Below are 15,385 nucleotides of genomic sequence, written 5' to 3' on the forward strand. Positions count from 1 at the left end.
GTCAAGACATTACCAACTAAAAAGCAGAGATTTTAATGACATCGAAGAAAATGACAGAGTAGAAACCTCTGTAAATTCTCTCTTCCATAACACAAACAAGAAAACTGGCAAAAAAAAATTTTTTTCAGAATCAACTTTTTCAAAACCCTGGAAATTAAGCAGAAGCTTGCAGAAAGTAGTATTTGTGTGTGTCTCTGTGTATGTTTTTTAAAGCAAACAGCTATAAGAACAGTGGCTTGTGGCATTTTAGCTTGCCCTATTCCTGTCTCCATGTAGCCTTGAAAACCAACAGCCCACAATCACAGTGTAAACCAGCAGCCTGACAGCCATAGGAAGGGACAAAACAGCACTGAGGCTCTTTCAAAGCCCCATTCCAGAGAACGATCATAATCTTTTTTTTTTAAGATTCTTATTTATTTATTTCATGAGAAACAGAGAGAGAGAGAGAGGCAGAAACATAGGCAGAGGGAGAAGCAGGCTCCCTGCAGGGAACCTGATGCGGACTCCATCCCAGGACTCCAGGATCATGACCTGAGCCAAAGGCAGACGCTCAACCACTGAGCTACCTGGGTGCCCAAGATCCATCATAATGTGATCTGACTGGTCATTCCCTAAAAGATGTCATTTCAAGGCTGTCTTTATTTGACCTGATTCAGAGCTTGCTCAGGGGAAAAAGTTCCTCCCCAGTGGCATTTGTCAAAAACAACTGGAGGCTATTGTTCAACATCATGGCTCCTTGAGGCGGTAGACAGCATTTGGTGTTCTAACAAACCAGTAGGTAACAAAGAGGAGGCTATCAAAAAGCCTAAAAGGAAAATCTGGGCAATGAGATGTCCATAGGGACCTTGATCAGCTTCAATACATTTCTGGAAGTCTAGAAGGCCACATGTTTGTGTAGCACTGTGTTCATACTCTGGATTGTGTGTGTGCCTGCTTAGGAAAAATGTGAAAAGGTTTTAGTTCTCACCTCTGGTTGACTTTGAAACCTACATAAGCAGGAAGTAAAGGGTAAAGCAGAGTTGTCAACACCTTGGCTGAGTGTTGAAGTGCCCTAATACTACAAACAGCTCCTCAGCAAACAGGAGGAGATTTAATGGCACCAAGCATTGAAGGAAATCTCTCTCTAATCATTAGCTGACTAATATGGGAACCAAGCAGAGTTATCAGTGTCATATATGCCAAAGAATACAGATTTTTACACCATTAGTTTAGAAAATCATTAAAACAAACAACCACAACAAACAGTAGCAACAACAAACCCTGAGGAGGGGAGCTTCTCAAGATTTGCCACTATAGTAGTTAAAATTTCCAGTTTCAATGAAAAACTATGAAATATGCAAAGAAATAAAGCATGGCTCATGAGCAAGAAAAAAGGCAATCAACAGAAACTTTTTCTAAGGAAACCAGATTCGGGACTGATGAAACATTTTAAATTAGCTACTTTAGACATAAGAATATAGGAAATCATCAACAAAAAATAAACATGAGACTGTGGTCTCACCAAATAGGGAATATCAAAATAGAGGTAGAAGTAATTTTTGATATAACCAAATAGAGGGATGCCTGGGTGGCTCAGTGGTTGAGCATTTGCCTTCAGCTCAGGGTGTGATCCCACAGTCCCGGGATCAAGTCCCACATCAGGCTCCCTGCATGGAGTCTGCTACTCCTCCCTCTTCCTATGTCTCTGTCTCTGTCTCTGTCTCTGTCTCTCTCTCTGTGTCTCTCATGAGCAAATAAATACAATCTTTTTAAAAAATAAAATAAAATAACCAAATGGAAAAGGCTAGAGTTTAAAATGTTAATAACTAGAATAAAAAATTCATGGAGGAGATCAAAACAGGTGTAAACGACAGAAAAAAAGAATGACAGAATTTAAAGATAGCTCACTTAGGACTCTCGAATCAGTGAAATAGAAAGAATAAAGAACTAAGGAAAATGAACAGAGCCTCAGAGACTTATGGGACCCCATTAACCAAACCAACATATACATGAGGGAGTCCCAGAGGAAGAAAGGGAAGGAAAGGGGCAGAAAGAACACAAGAAGACATCATGGCCAGAAACTTGTCAAATTTGATGAAGATCATTGATTTACACATCCAAGAAGCTAAAAAAAGAAAAACCACTCCAAATAGGGTAAATGAAAAAAGCTTCACACCTCAACATGTCATAATCAGACTGTTTAAACCCAAAAAGAAAGACAGACTCTTGAAGGCAGCAAGAGAGAAGCCACTCATCATGTGCAAGGGATCTTCACTAGTATTTAAAGCTAATTTCTCATCAGAAATAACAGGCCAGAAGACCATGGGATGGCATAGTCCATGTACAGAAAGAAGTACTGTGTACCAAGAACTCTATATCCAGTAAAACTACCTTTCCAAAATGAAGCAAAAATTAAGACATTCCCAGATGAACAAAGAAAATTCATCGTAGCAGATCTTCACTATAAGAGATACTAAAGGGGGTACTTCAGGCTGAAATCAAGCGCTAAAGAGAAACACATATCTACACAAAGAAATGAAGAATTCTGGCAAAGTTAGCTACACAGGTAAGCATAAAAGACAAGATGCGAGAAAATACAAGTAACTGTACACCAGCTAGACAATCTAGATGAAATGAAAAAATGCCTACCAAGACTCAGACTACCAAAACTTACTCAAGAAGAAATAGAAAATCTTAATAGACCTGGAAAGAAACTGAATTAGTAACAATTAAAACAACCTACACTGCAAGAAAAGCTCAGAATCATGGCTTCCTGGTAAATTCTATCAAACATCTAAAGGAGAAATAATAGCAATTCTTTACAACTCTTCTGAAAAATACAAAAGGGAGGAATATTTCCAAACTCAACCTATGAGGCCAGTATTATCCTGATACCAAAACCAAACAAACATATTACAAGAAAAGAAAGCTGCAGACCAATAACTCTGATGAAAATGAATGAAAGAAAAAATCCTCAACAAAATACTCACAAACCAAATCCAGTGACATATAAAACGAACTATACACCATGACTAAGTGGGATTTATCCCAGCGATGCAAGGTTGGTTCAACATTTAAAGTCAACTGATGAAATGTATCATATCAACAGAGTAAAAACAAATACCAAATACCTCAACAGACACAGAAAAAAATATTTGACAAAATCCAACATCTTTGCTTGACAAAGACACTCAACAAACCTTGATTAGAAGGACATTTTCATAATAAAGGGCATCTGTGAAAAGTCCACAGCTAACCACAAGGTTAAGGTGACAAACTGGGTGTGGTACTTTCTCCCTAAGGTCACAAACATAAGAATGTCTCCTCTTTCTATTTCTAGTCACCCTGGTACTGGATCGAGATTCTAGCCAGGGAAATTATAGAATAAGAAGAAATAAAAAGCACTGAGGTAAAACTTAGAAGAAAACATAGGGGGCAGCCCAGGTGGCTCAGCGGTTTAGCGCCGCCTTCTGCCCAGATCTGGGCATCGAGTCCCACGTTAGGCTCCCTGCATGGAGTCTGCTTCCCCCTCTGCTTCTGTCTCTGCCTCTCTCTCTCTTTCTCTCTCTCTCTCTCTCTCTGTCTCTCATGAATAAATAAAATCTTAAAAAAAAAAGAAAACATAGGTAGAAATCTTTGTGACCTGGCATGAGGCAATGGTTTCTCATTTTTTTCCCAATTAACTCCATTTTTTAAATTTAAATTTCTTTTTTTTTAAGAGTTTATTTATTCATGAGAGAGAGGCAGAGACACAGGCAGAGGGAGAAGCAGACTCTCTGCAGGAAGCCCGATGCGGGACTCGATCCCAGGACCCCAGGATCACACCCAGAGTAAAAGGCAGATGCTCAACCACTAAGCCACCCAGGAGCCCCTAAATTTAAACTTCTTATTTAAATGCAATTAATTAACGTATAGTGTATTATTAGTTTCAGGGGTAGAATTTAGTGATTCATCAGTTGCATATAACACCCAGTGCTCATCACACCACATGCCCTCCTTCATGCCCATCACCCAGTTACCCCATTTCCCCAACTACCCCCCTCAGCGACCCTCAGTTTGTTTCCTCTGATGAAAGTCTCTTAATGGTTTGTCTCCCTCTCTGGTTTTATCTTATTTTATTTTTCCCTCCCTTCCCCTATGTTCCTCTGTTTTATTTCTTAAATTCTCCATATGAGTGAGATCATATGATGTTTGTCTTTTCTCTGACTCGCTTAACATTGACGGAATAATAAGTTCCATCCATGTCATTGCAAATGTCAAGATTTCATTCTTTTTTTTAAGATTTCATTCTTTTGATGGCTGAGTAATATTCCAGTGTGTGTGTATCTTCTTTATCTGTCATCCGTCAATGTATATCTAGGTTCTTTTCATATTTTGGCTATTGTGGATTATGCAATGGTTTCTTACCCATGACACCAAAAGCAAAAGTAACCAAAAAAATAATAAGCAAACTGGACTTCATAAAAATTAAAAACCATTGTACTTTAAAGGACACTATCAAGAAGGCAAAAGACAACACACGTAACGGGAGAAAATATTTGTTAATCATGTATCTGGAAAGAGACTAGTGTCCAGAATTTAAGAACTCCTACATCAATAAATGGGCTAAAAATTTGGGCAGGCATTTCTCCAAAGAAGATATAGAAATAGACAATAAGCACATGAAAATATGCTTAATCATTAGTCATCGGGGGAATGCTAGTGAAAATCACACTCAGTGTGGGGTAGGGTAGCTGTAATCAAAATGATGGGCAATAATACACATCAGCAAGGATGCAGAGAAATTGGAACCCTCACACATCACTGGTAGAAATATAAAATGCTACAACCACTTTGGCAGTTTCTCAAAAAGGTTAGCATAAAGGTTACCACATGGTCCAGCAATTGCACACCCGAGTATTTACCCAAGAGTGCTGAAGCCTGTGTCCACACAAGGACTGTACACATCTTCAAAGCAGCATTATGCATCCAAGCTAAAGGGTGGGGACACCACAATGTTAATAAAATGATGAATGGATATACAAAAGGTGGTATAGCTGTATGACGGAATGTTAGTGAGCCCTAAAAAGGATGCTGCACTAGTATATGTGACGACTTGGATAAATCTGGAAAACATTCTCCTTAGTGAAAGAAACCACTCACAGACTAGGATTCCATTTATACAAAATGCCCCAAACTGGCAAATCCACGAAGACATAAAGTAGATGAATGGTTGCCTGGGGAGAAGGGGGAGAAAATGAGTGGTAACTAGTGATGGGAATGAAGTGGTGAACATGTGCTGGACCGAGGCAGTGGCGATCCTTGTATAATCTCTGAACATACTAAGTATCACTGAATTATATGCTTTACAAGAATAAATTTGATCTTAAATGAATTACATATTAATTTTAAAAAATAGAATATTGAGCATTAGCTACTTTTGAATTGTCATTGTCTTCCCTGGTTTTGCATTGAAAATGACCTTAAATTTCCATAAGAAAAATTCACAGAAAAAAAATCTTCCAAGGAAAAGCAGACCACACCAAAAAAGAATCCCCATTCATCCAAGAGTACTATTTTTTATTTCCAGTTGGAAATGGGTGATGAATCCAAATCAGAGTCTCTCCCCCAACAATGAATACAATGAACAAGAAATAATTCACAAGAAAAGCTGCCCCCTCACCAGGGACAAGAGAAGGAAAGAGGAATCGTGGGCTGCAGACACGGCACTGCCGTCTGCGGGGTCCTAACACCTCCACACTCCCTCCACGCCCAGCTGTCCACATCTCCACTCCAAGCCATGGGGACCAAGGAGCTGGATGCACCAAATTCTCATACCTCTGGCTATTAGTTACCAAGGTGGAGAGACATGGCCTGAGGGAGTGTGTAGAAAACCCAAGGAGAACTCCCCACAAATAGAAGCTCCTGTGTTGCTGGTGTCTGGATCTCGGCATTTCAGGAGGAAAACCAGCCAGCACCCCCAGAGTCAGGGTCCTGGAACAGGGCAGGGAGGCTTGGAGGATCCTCTCATGGGCCTGGCTGTCCCCAGCTAGAACATAGTGTCCCCACCTGCTCCCATGCTCTCAGACCTGCTCAGTGGATGTGACAAGTAGCTTCTCACACAAGACGACAGGGACATCAGGCGAGTCCCCTCATTCCTGCTCTGCTTTAGAAATGTTATGTCCATTGGGCACCTGGGGGGCTCAGTCGGTGAAGCACCCGCCTTCATCTCAGGTCATGATCTCAGGGTCTTGGGATAGAGTCCTGCATCGGGCTCCCTGCTCAGCGGGGAGTCTGCTTCTCCCTCTGCCCCTCTCTGCTCGTGCTCTCTCTCTCTCCAGTCTCAAATAAAGAAAATATTTTTTTAAAAATAGAAATTTTATGCCCATACTTGCATTTGGAGTTGAAGTCTTTCTTGACAGATAAGATCCTGTCTACTTCATTTTCTTTCCCCAAAACTTTTTCAAACTTAATGATAGAAAAAATTATATAGAAAATTCCTACCTTAAGTACATTCCCAGGGAAGTATGGCAGTTTGCGTAACTCCCCCACTCATTTTTGTACATATTTTTAAATATATTTATTTGACTATTATGTAACATATCAAAAGTACAGAAAAGTATAGTAATTAATATAAAAGATATGCCTCCACCACGGAGATTAAACAAGTGTGAACATTTTCCTCTGCTTGTGTCTTTTTTTTTTTTTTTAGAAACAAAATTTGTCAGACTTACATTGGATGGATAGATATTTCAAGTTAACAGTAAAATGTTAATGGTGGAATCTAGAAGGTGTATATACAGGTGTTCACTGGAAAATTCTTTCTGTACATTGGAATATTTTCTTTCTCTTTTTTTAAGATTTTATTTATTCATGAGAGACACACACACACACACACACACACACACAGAGGCAGAGACTCAGGCAAAGGGAGAAGCAGGTGTCCTGCGGGGAGCCCAATGTGGGACTTGATCCCAGGACCCAGAATCATGCCCTGAGCCAGAGGCTGATGCTCAACTGCTGAGCCACCAAGGTGCTCCATTGGAATATTTTCATTATGAAATGCCAGGGAGGAGACACAGCTGACAAATACAGTTAAATCTCACCCATCACCACCCAGTCCTCAGGTCCTGTACAGTAGGGATGCAATATTCTTACATTTTTATAGTCTTCATATACACACACATTTATCCATAAACACAACGTTTATTTGGTTTTAAAACTTCCATAAATGTTTCCTATCCTGCTTCACTCCAATTAAGATTTTTGAGACTTATTCTGGTAATACACCTATACCAATTACTCTTTTTAATGACTATGTCCCTTTCTATATAAAACTTAAAAGTGGCAGGAGAATAAGTGAACAAACTTTAAAACTTATTATTACAGTGTATACAATGTTACATACGATTCATATAGTTATATACAGTATATGCAGTTTATGGATAAATGGGTGTGTATAAAGAGTATGAAAACACGTCTTGTGGGGCATGCGTACCCAGGCCACAGGAGGCCCTGAGTCCCTAGGCCACACACCTCAGGATATCATGGAGAGGCCCCAAGTCATGACTGTGCTACCCATGATGGCAAAGACAAGGGACATGCCGCACCTGCCCCATGCAGACCCAAGGAGGAGACACATAGGAGCTTCACCTGGTTGCAGAGAAACAGCACCAAACATTTTACAACACATTTGTGTAACCTTGGCTACCGTCCCTATAGTTTCTGGAAAATGTTTTCCTAAACATTCAGAGCATCGCCCGTATGTTGGCCTCCATCTGTGGGTCTCTTGGGCCTCAGCCCGGCCTCACCAGGTGCCTCCAAGCCGGGAGCCCTGTGATGACCATGTCTGTCCAGACCCACACCCCATGGAGGCCATGTCGTGGTTTTCTCCTCTCGAGCGATTTTGAGAGGAAAGCCTGTAAAACACAGAAAGGCCATGCAAATGGTGTCACAGTGCAACTCACCGGTCGTGGAACGCGGGGACCTTGGAAGGACACTGCAAATACTGCTTAAACCGGAGTTCGAAGGCCTGTCCGATGGAGCCGATGACGTCCTGAGCCAGCCCGTCGCAGCACTCCAGAATGTGGCAAGCTGTGAGCACAAGCAGCACAGGCCCCATTAGAGACCGGGGGGCCAGCAGGCTCCTCCATGGGAGCCCTTCCACATGGTGAGGTCACAGTGGGGAGGGGCAGGGGGCAGGGGGTGGAGGGGTGCGTGTCCCTCACTGGCTGTCCCAGCAGTGCCACAGATGCAAAGTGTTGCCATGGGGATGCACCTCTCAACGGCTGTCTAAAACTAACGGTTGTATTTGTAAATGCATTTTAACATTTTTAATTTAAAATTGATTGCTCTTAACAATTTCTTAACAGTCTATAAAATACCAGCTCAGAGCCCAGCAGAGAGAAGCAGGGTTTGGAAGGAAACATTGATGGGAACATTGGCGACATCTGAACCGGATCATAGCAAGAAATGAGCCCCCCCAAGGCCCCGGGGGCCTGGAGAACCCAACTAACCCAGCTCTTGTGGAGTGAGGCCTAAGCTACCCCGTGGATGCAGAGGGGGTTGTTTGCTTACTTCCCAGTGGGAGTCCAGTGTCTTCACAGAGTGTCGCAACTCAAAGACACCAAAGATGAATTTAAAGGGGTTATTAATTCACCGGGGGCTCCCACCACATGCCACCTGCACCTGCTCCCATGTGACATAGGCTACTCGCGCAGGTTCTCAGAAAAGCAGCTTGTGTTAAAGAGCAGATCAAAGCTGGGGGGGGGGGGTCAGTGGCCCAATGAGGGCCCCTCGGGGGCCTGGAGCAACTCTTAGCCACTCTGTGACAGGCCCCCACCGGCCCTGGAGGGCACCCTGGCCGGCAGCATGGCTGAGGCAGAATTGGTGTGAACCGCCAGAAAAAAGAAGGAGCAGAGGCAGAGGGTGGGTCCCCACTCCAGGAGAGAGTAGGATGTCTCCTCCCAGACACTCGTCCTCAGGGGGCCACCGGAGTCCCAGCCCACCCTGTGTGACCTGCATGGCATGGTCTTGTCGTAACGGGGTAAAGGTATTGTCCCCCAAGAGGGGGCCAGTGCAGGTGTCACCCTCCATGTGGCTCCCAACAATGGCTAGGATGTCACTGTATTTCGGGGGGGGGCCCCTAGGGGTGCGGCGGGGGTGGGCAGGCGGCGGGAGGAGGCACTTCCACAAGGGGAGCTGTCCCCACACCCGTGACACCACCAAACCATCCTCTGGCTGCACAACGCCAGCCAGGCCATGCAGTTCACCTGGACGGCTGCTGCCAGACCTGGGGGTCCTCAGCTTCCTGTCCACCCCCCAGGCTGGAGGAGAGCGCACGGAGGACACAGGGAAAAGCATGTCCTGGGAAGAGCCACGTGGCTGTACTTCAGCTCCCGATCGCAGTGCACGCCCTTGGGAACACTAAGGATGGCCGAGAGGTGTGTCCCAAGAAGACCGATGCCCAGCTGCATTTTTATTATTGATTATTTCTATAATTTTATTGTTGGGATTGGTTTTTATTTTATTTTTTTAAAGATTTTTTATTTATTTATTCATGAGACAGACAGAGAGAGAGGCAGAGACACAGGCAGAGAGAGAAGCAGGCTCCATGGAGGGAGCCCGATGTGGAACTCGATCCTGGGATTCCAGGATCACGCCCTGGGCCGAAGGCAGGCGCTTAACCACTGAGCCAGCCAGGGATCCCGGGATTGGTTTTTATTAAACATCAACCCTGTAGGCAGAGAGCAAGCCCATATTACACAGCTGCTGGAGGTGTGGGGCTGCGCAGGGAGCGGTAGGAGGGGACGTGTCTCTCCAGCCGGTAAGGAGGCAGGAGTCTAAGAAGAGGGAGGCAGACACGGTGGTTCCCACCTGACCGCTTCCAGCCACACACGCCCCCTGCACTCCCTGGTTGGCCCCAGCCAAGGATGCTGCCCGGTGGCACTTTGGAGAAGAGTAGAGTGGGGAAGGGTCAAAACCGAGGAGCTTCCCTTTGTTCTGAAAAGCAGCCGTGGTGAGGGAAGGACAGAGGGTGCCTCCCGACCCATCTGTGGGGCCCCGCTAGTCCAAACAGCAGGGACCCAGACACCTGGAACCAGCCCTCTAAGGCAGTTCCTGGCACACCTGGAAGGGGCAGGGCTGCAGGTGCACGCTGCCCGGTGGGCTGATGTGCAGATAGGGGAGGGCAGCAGAGCCTGCAGATGCCGCAGCCACATCTCCACGCTCCGGCACCTCGTGGGCTCCTTGGAATAAGCAGCGACACTGGTGAACTCTCACCAGAGAGGCGCAGGCCCCCAACCTCAACAGTTTCCAGCCAATGGCAGCCTGTCCTCTGGGGCGTCTGCAAGCCCCGCATTGCTCGGACTTTTACATCAGAGACTGGCAAGAGCTCCGGGCTCCAGCTCCCCTGTACAGACCAGGCGGGTGCCGCTTCCCGGCCCCAGAGGCGGACTGGCTAAACTCTTAGAAAGTAACTTCACACCCATCAGATTGGCAGGGACTTAACCACCAGGGAGATGAGGTCAGGCTGGGAGGTGGGGGGCCCTAACCCAGTATCACAGGTGCCCCAGTGCAGACAGGCACCCGCTCGAGGCAGAAGGCCCTGTGAAGACAGACCCTGGAGCCAAGTGGCCACAAGCCAGGATACCAGGAGCTGGAGAGGCAGGAAGGGTGCCCTCTACAGGAGGGGCTCACAGCCTGCGGCCTTGTACGCAGGAGCCCTAGCAAACCTACGAGGCAGCCTCCCACGGGGGAGAACAGGCTAGAGGGGAGCCTCTCATCTGCCGCTCTCACCCAGGCCAAGCTGCTTTCTCTGCAGCTTCTACAGGAAAGTTGCTGCAAGGTGGGGAGATGGTGGGCTCCGGATGTCAGCAAGGGCTGTTGGGGATGGTCCTTGGCTCATCAGGACCATCCGTGCCCCCCTCCTGTCTAGGCTCAAAGCTTCCCGATCGCCCCACCTCTGGTTCAGGAGTAAGGATGTGGCCAGGATAATCCAGGACATTCACCTCACCTAAGGGGACCCCTCGCCCCCCAGACACCCGTGCACCTGGGGGCAAATAAGGCTGACACAGAAAGCTCTTGTCTTCTCTGATGGCGTGGAAAGCAGGCAGCCCCGCCACAGCCCCGAGTACCAACCCAGGGCAGGAGGATGCCGGGTGGAAAATCATCCTCACGCACTAACACGGGAATGCAAATTTTTATAGCAAGACAGGGTGGTGATCTGCAAGGTTCACTGACCTCTGAACCATCTAACCTCTCTGCAAATGCCCCCCGAGAGGGGCCGCACAGCAAGGCAGGGACATCTGTGCACAGACCGACCCCCGGGGCTCAGTTCACCTGGCAGATGAAGCTCACCTCACCACACCACATCACCGACAGTAACCTGTTCCCTGCCGCCTGTCTTGGAAACACATCCAAGAGATGGTAAAGGGGAGGGGGCCAAAACAGAATGCTAAGATCTCATTTGCATTGGAATTTTAACAGAAGAGAACATATGTATATGTATGTAGATAAAAAGTTCTGTAAAGCAAACTAGAAGATGTTAACAGTTGGTACCTGGGATGGAGGGTGGGAGGAGGCATAAGTGCGGCTCTAGATTGCCAGACACCCTCCCAAGGCGATGGCAACTCCGTCCATGAGTTCTAAGCTGGGACTGTGGGAAGCGCCCATAATCAAGGGTATTCAAGGGTCACGCACCTGTGGTCAGTGTGCCCACCCAGGCCATTGGCACTTACAGAATGGGGTGGGGGGGGCATGGAGGTAGGATCGAGTAGGAAAGGGTCCATGGGGATGGAAAGTCCTTGAAGGCCTCAGAGGCCCCATCCAGCCTGCGTCTGAGGCCCTGGCAGCATTGTAGGGCATGAGGGGGTTGGCAGGTGAGCTGAGCTGCAGGGCTGTGCCGGGCAGTGGAGTTGGCAGTGAAGCTGGAGCTGGGCAGGGGGACAGGTGGGCTATGTGCAGGGTTCCAGGTGGGACCCAGGCCACCCTCAGGGCCCGAGTGGGCGCTGTGACTGTGGACCAGGTGTGCCAAGCTACGGCCAGCTGCGCACAGGTGTGTGTTTGAAGCTCACAGTCGTCCAGTGTCTCCTAACCCGGCGGAGTCTGCTGCCACACTTGACTGCCTGCAAACCTCAATTACCATTAACAACACGACAGGACACGTGCTCCAGTCAGTGAAGGGGGCCGAGATGATGAGCAACATCTGGTGTCCAGCATTAAGCCTGTCTGCCTGCGAGCGAGAGAGTGTAAGTCAAGCATTGCTTACCTCTGCGATTAACAGGGTCCTTCGCTACATATGCCACATAGTCTGTTGTGTCCTGTCAAAGAGAAATGAGACATCCACGTCACTAATGACAGGTGAGTCGGGACAGCCAGACGCACAGCACACACACCAGCTCAGGAGTCAAACGCTCCCAGACAGGCGGCCTTCCTCCAACCTCCATGGGCAGTAGTCACCCAAATGGAAGATTCAGACTCAGCCAGGCCTGGGGTTCTGCATCCGCAGCCAGCTTACACTAGCGCTGACACTGCTGTCTGTGCCTGCAGCCCGGGCAGCAGGGATGTGAGGTGCACCCCATTCTCTGCATGTTGGACCCCCCTGAGGGGCGCTAACAACACGGAGGTTGGAAGCCCAACTCCCAGACAATCTGACCTAGGTAGACTGCATATGAGAAAGATGGTCCTGAGAGTGGAGGCTGCAACCACTGCCCTCCACTCTGCCTAACAGCGGCCCTCCACCTGAGCTGGTGCCGGCATCCCTCGCGGGGCTTGTGGAAACAGATAGCAGGGCCCCACCTCCGGGTTTCTGATTCTGTGGGTCCAACATGAGGCCCCCAAATGAGCATTTCTGACAAGCTTCCCAGTGATGCGGTGCTGCTGGTGCAGAGGCCATGAGGAAACCAGAAGTGAATGTTCAAAGGTTGGTTGCAAATGCCTTCCTGGGTGGATGAGACATCACAGTTCTTTTCTTCTCAGACGTAAGGAGTCATTTTAATCCTTTAAACATGTGGGCTCCATGTAGTAGTCTGGCAGTTACAGGTGACACACTAGTCCACTTGGCCGCCTACTCATCTAATCAGTGCATGGAGGAAACTCTGCCCCTCAGAAGTGGGTGGGGCCGCCACATGGATTTTAGTTTCTAAATCAGCAGAGGAATCAATAATTATCTTCATTCTTGAAAGCAGGGAAGACCTCCCCGCAAAGTTGACATTTTCAATATTCAAAGAAATCTCAGGGAGGCAGGGAGGCAACTGGTGAAGGCTCACCCCATTCTTGCAGCTACTTCCCAAATGTCACTGCTTGGAAGGCTCGAGGGTTATTGACGAGCTCCTGGTGTGTTCAGCATCTGAAAGATGCTGTGTCATGTGTTCCTCTACTACTTCTCTCCATGCCCAAGACACCTCCCCCCACTTCTCTCTCTCTCTCTCTCTCTCTCTCTCTCTGCAGTGCTCCAGGAAAACCCCCCAACAGGAGTGGGGAGGACAACAAGCGTGGGGATGTGCACTGGATATGAGCACCTACGGCTGGTGGTGCCAGTTGCAGGGTACTTGTCCATATGCCAATTCCCAGAGCCCACAGCCAGGGCTCTCCAGAGACTTCTGACATGATGGGCTGCTACCCGGGGCCCCTCCTGCATGTACCCGCCTATGCTATTCCATCCTCCTATTCAGGCCACTGTCCACTAGTCTTTTCAGACTGAGCTGGGAAGGGTGTAGAGCACAGGCCATCAACCCAGCCACTGGTCATTTCCATCAAGGAAGATCTAGTCAGGATCTGAAGCCAACTGCCGCTTGTAGTCACAAATGCTCTCCATGGATTCAGGAGATGACAGCATTGGAAGCATCCTATGATAGCACTCATGTCTCTCAGTTTGTGATCCACGAACCCTGGGGCCGGGCAGATGTGTTTGAGATGTCACCAGAATTTTTTTTAAATCTGTTTTCTTTGCCATGATAATCCTAAAAATTAACGCAAGAATATCCAGAACCATCTGAACAACCACTGTGGTGTCAGTTCTGCATGTGATGTCAGCGTCAAGGTTGTCTATTGGGTCTCCAATTTTAAGGGTGCCAGGTTTTTAAAGAATTAGAGAAAAAAAGAACACTCAGACTAGATGCTTTTGCCCCAACTCAAGCAATTAATGTCACATTTGTACATAATGATGTATCACTGAAGTGCTGGCTTGAATAGAATAAATTAGTGGAAGTACTGAGTCATCCAGGCACCCGGGGTAGTGGAGAGATGCTGACCTTGAAGGATCCTGCACTGTGGTGGCTGCTTCTAGAGTCATGCCGAGAGTGGAAATCCAGCATCGGCAAAACCATCCATAACAGGAAATTAACGTTACTTTGAATGTTACTGGCTTTACTGTGTTTATCAGTAGTAAATGTTTGAATTTGACTGGGGTTTAGTGTTCAACAAGAAGCATAAACCTAAGGAGTCTATACTTGACTGATTTTTGTGCCTATTTGGGTAACAAAATCATTTTGCATCAGCTCATAGGCAAGGCAGTTCTTCTTTTTTACTTTCTTATTGCAGTCTGAGAAATGCTGCTCTGGGGAAGGAAGGCCAGGCAAGGGATGTGACTTGTGTCCCACGTGTCCTATCCCTTGGATGCTTAATGGCTGAGCCAAGGTAGAGCTCTTCTCATGTCAACACTGATCATTTTCTGGCTCACTGGGGGAGTGTATTGCTATTCAAAACACTGTTCTAGACATCACACAGCCACACATGGAACACTCCGAGCTCCAGACACGGGGCTGCTCGTGCCTGTCCTGTGACTGTTCCATCGCTGTTCCCACTGCCCTAGAGCTTCTGAGCCTGGCCAGCACTCTGGCACTTCCCTGGGAGAACTTGGAACACTGTTAATGACAGTAGATTAAAATAACAGTGCACCTCTTGGGGGGAGTGGCTGGATTAACAGTGTTTTCCAGTCTATCTTCTTTGATATTTCAAAATGCCATTTTCTTACTGAGTAAACCAAGGCACAAAGCAGTAAGTGGATACACCCTTAGTGGCAGAATAAGGCATACAGCCTGGAATTGTTAGTGTTATTTAAACATCTACCTATTATCCTGGTCACAAATCAGTATGGAATGGGAACTTATGCAAATGCAAATATGCATTTGGACTGATTAAAATGGAAAGTAACAGAGTTCCCTGCCCACCCTGGTATCCTGACATTTTCTGTGTCAGAAAAAAGCTCAGAAGAAAATATTAAAAAGTCATGACTTTCTTTAAGGGTCACTGAATGCTTCCTTTTTTTTATGACAAGTTGTTGAGGACATTTGAAAGCAGCTCACAGACCCATGTGCATCCTGGAGAATAAAATAATTTTAACACAAGTCAACATATTTGGTTTCCAGAGTTTTTCTTTGCTGTATACCCACTCATCCTATCAGCATTAGCTGAGGTTTGAGACAAG

The 15,385-nt window shown here is 46.8% G+C and overlaps 1 protein-coding gene across 1 annotated transcript in view; it reads right to left on the reverse strand.

Annotated features, from left to right (window-relative positions):
* Window positions 1-15,385, reverse strand: part of SHC3 (SHC adaptor protein 3) — a 110,518-nt gene that overhangs the window by 30,864 nt on the left and 64,269 nt on the right. The window contains exons 6-7 of the mRNA XM_072761158.1: window positions 12,227-12,278; window positions 7,926-8,052 (exon numbers count right to left, since the gene is read on the reverse strand). Of these exons, the coding sequence (XP_072617259.1) occupies window positions 7,926-8,052; window positions 12,227-12,278 (179 nt within the window). The remainder of the gene's footprint in view (window positions 1-7,925; window positions 8,053-12,226; window positions 12,279-15,385) is intronic.

Source organism: Vulpes vulpes, chromosome 1 (genome assembly GCF_048418805.1).
Source record: "Vulpes vulpes isolate BD-2025 chromosome 1, VulVul3, whole genome shotgun sequence".
NCBI classification, from domain to species: domain Eukaryota; kingdom Metazoa; phylum Chordata; class Mammalia; order Carnivora; family Canidae; genus Vulpes; species Vulpes vulpes.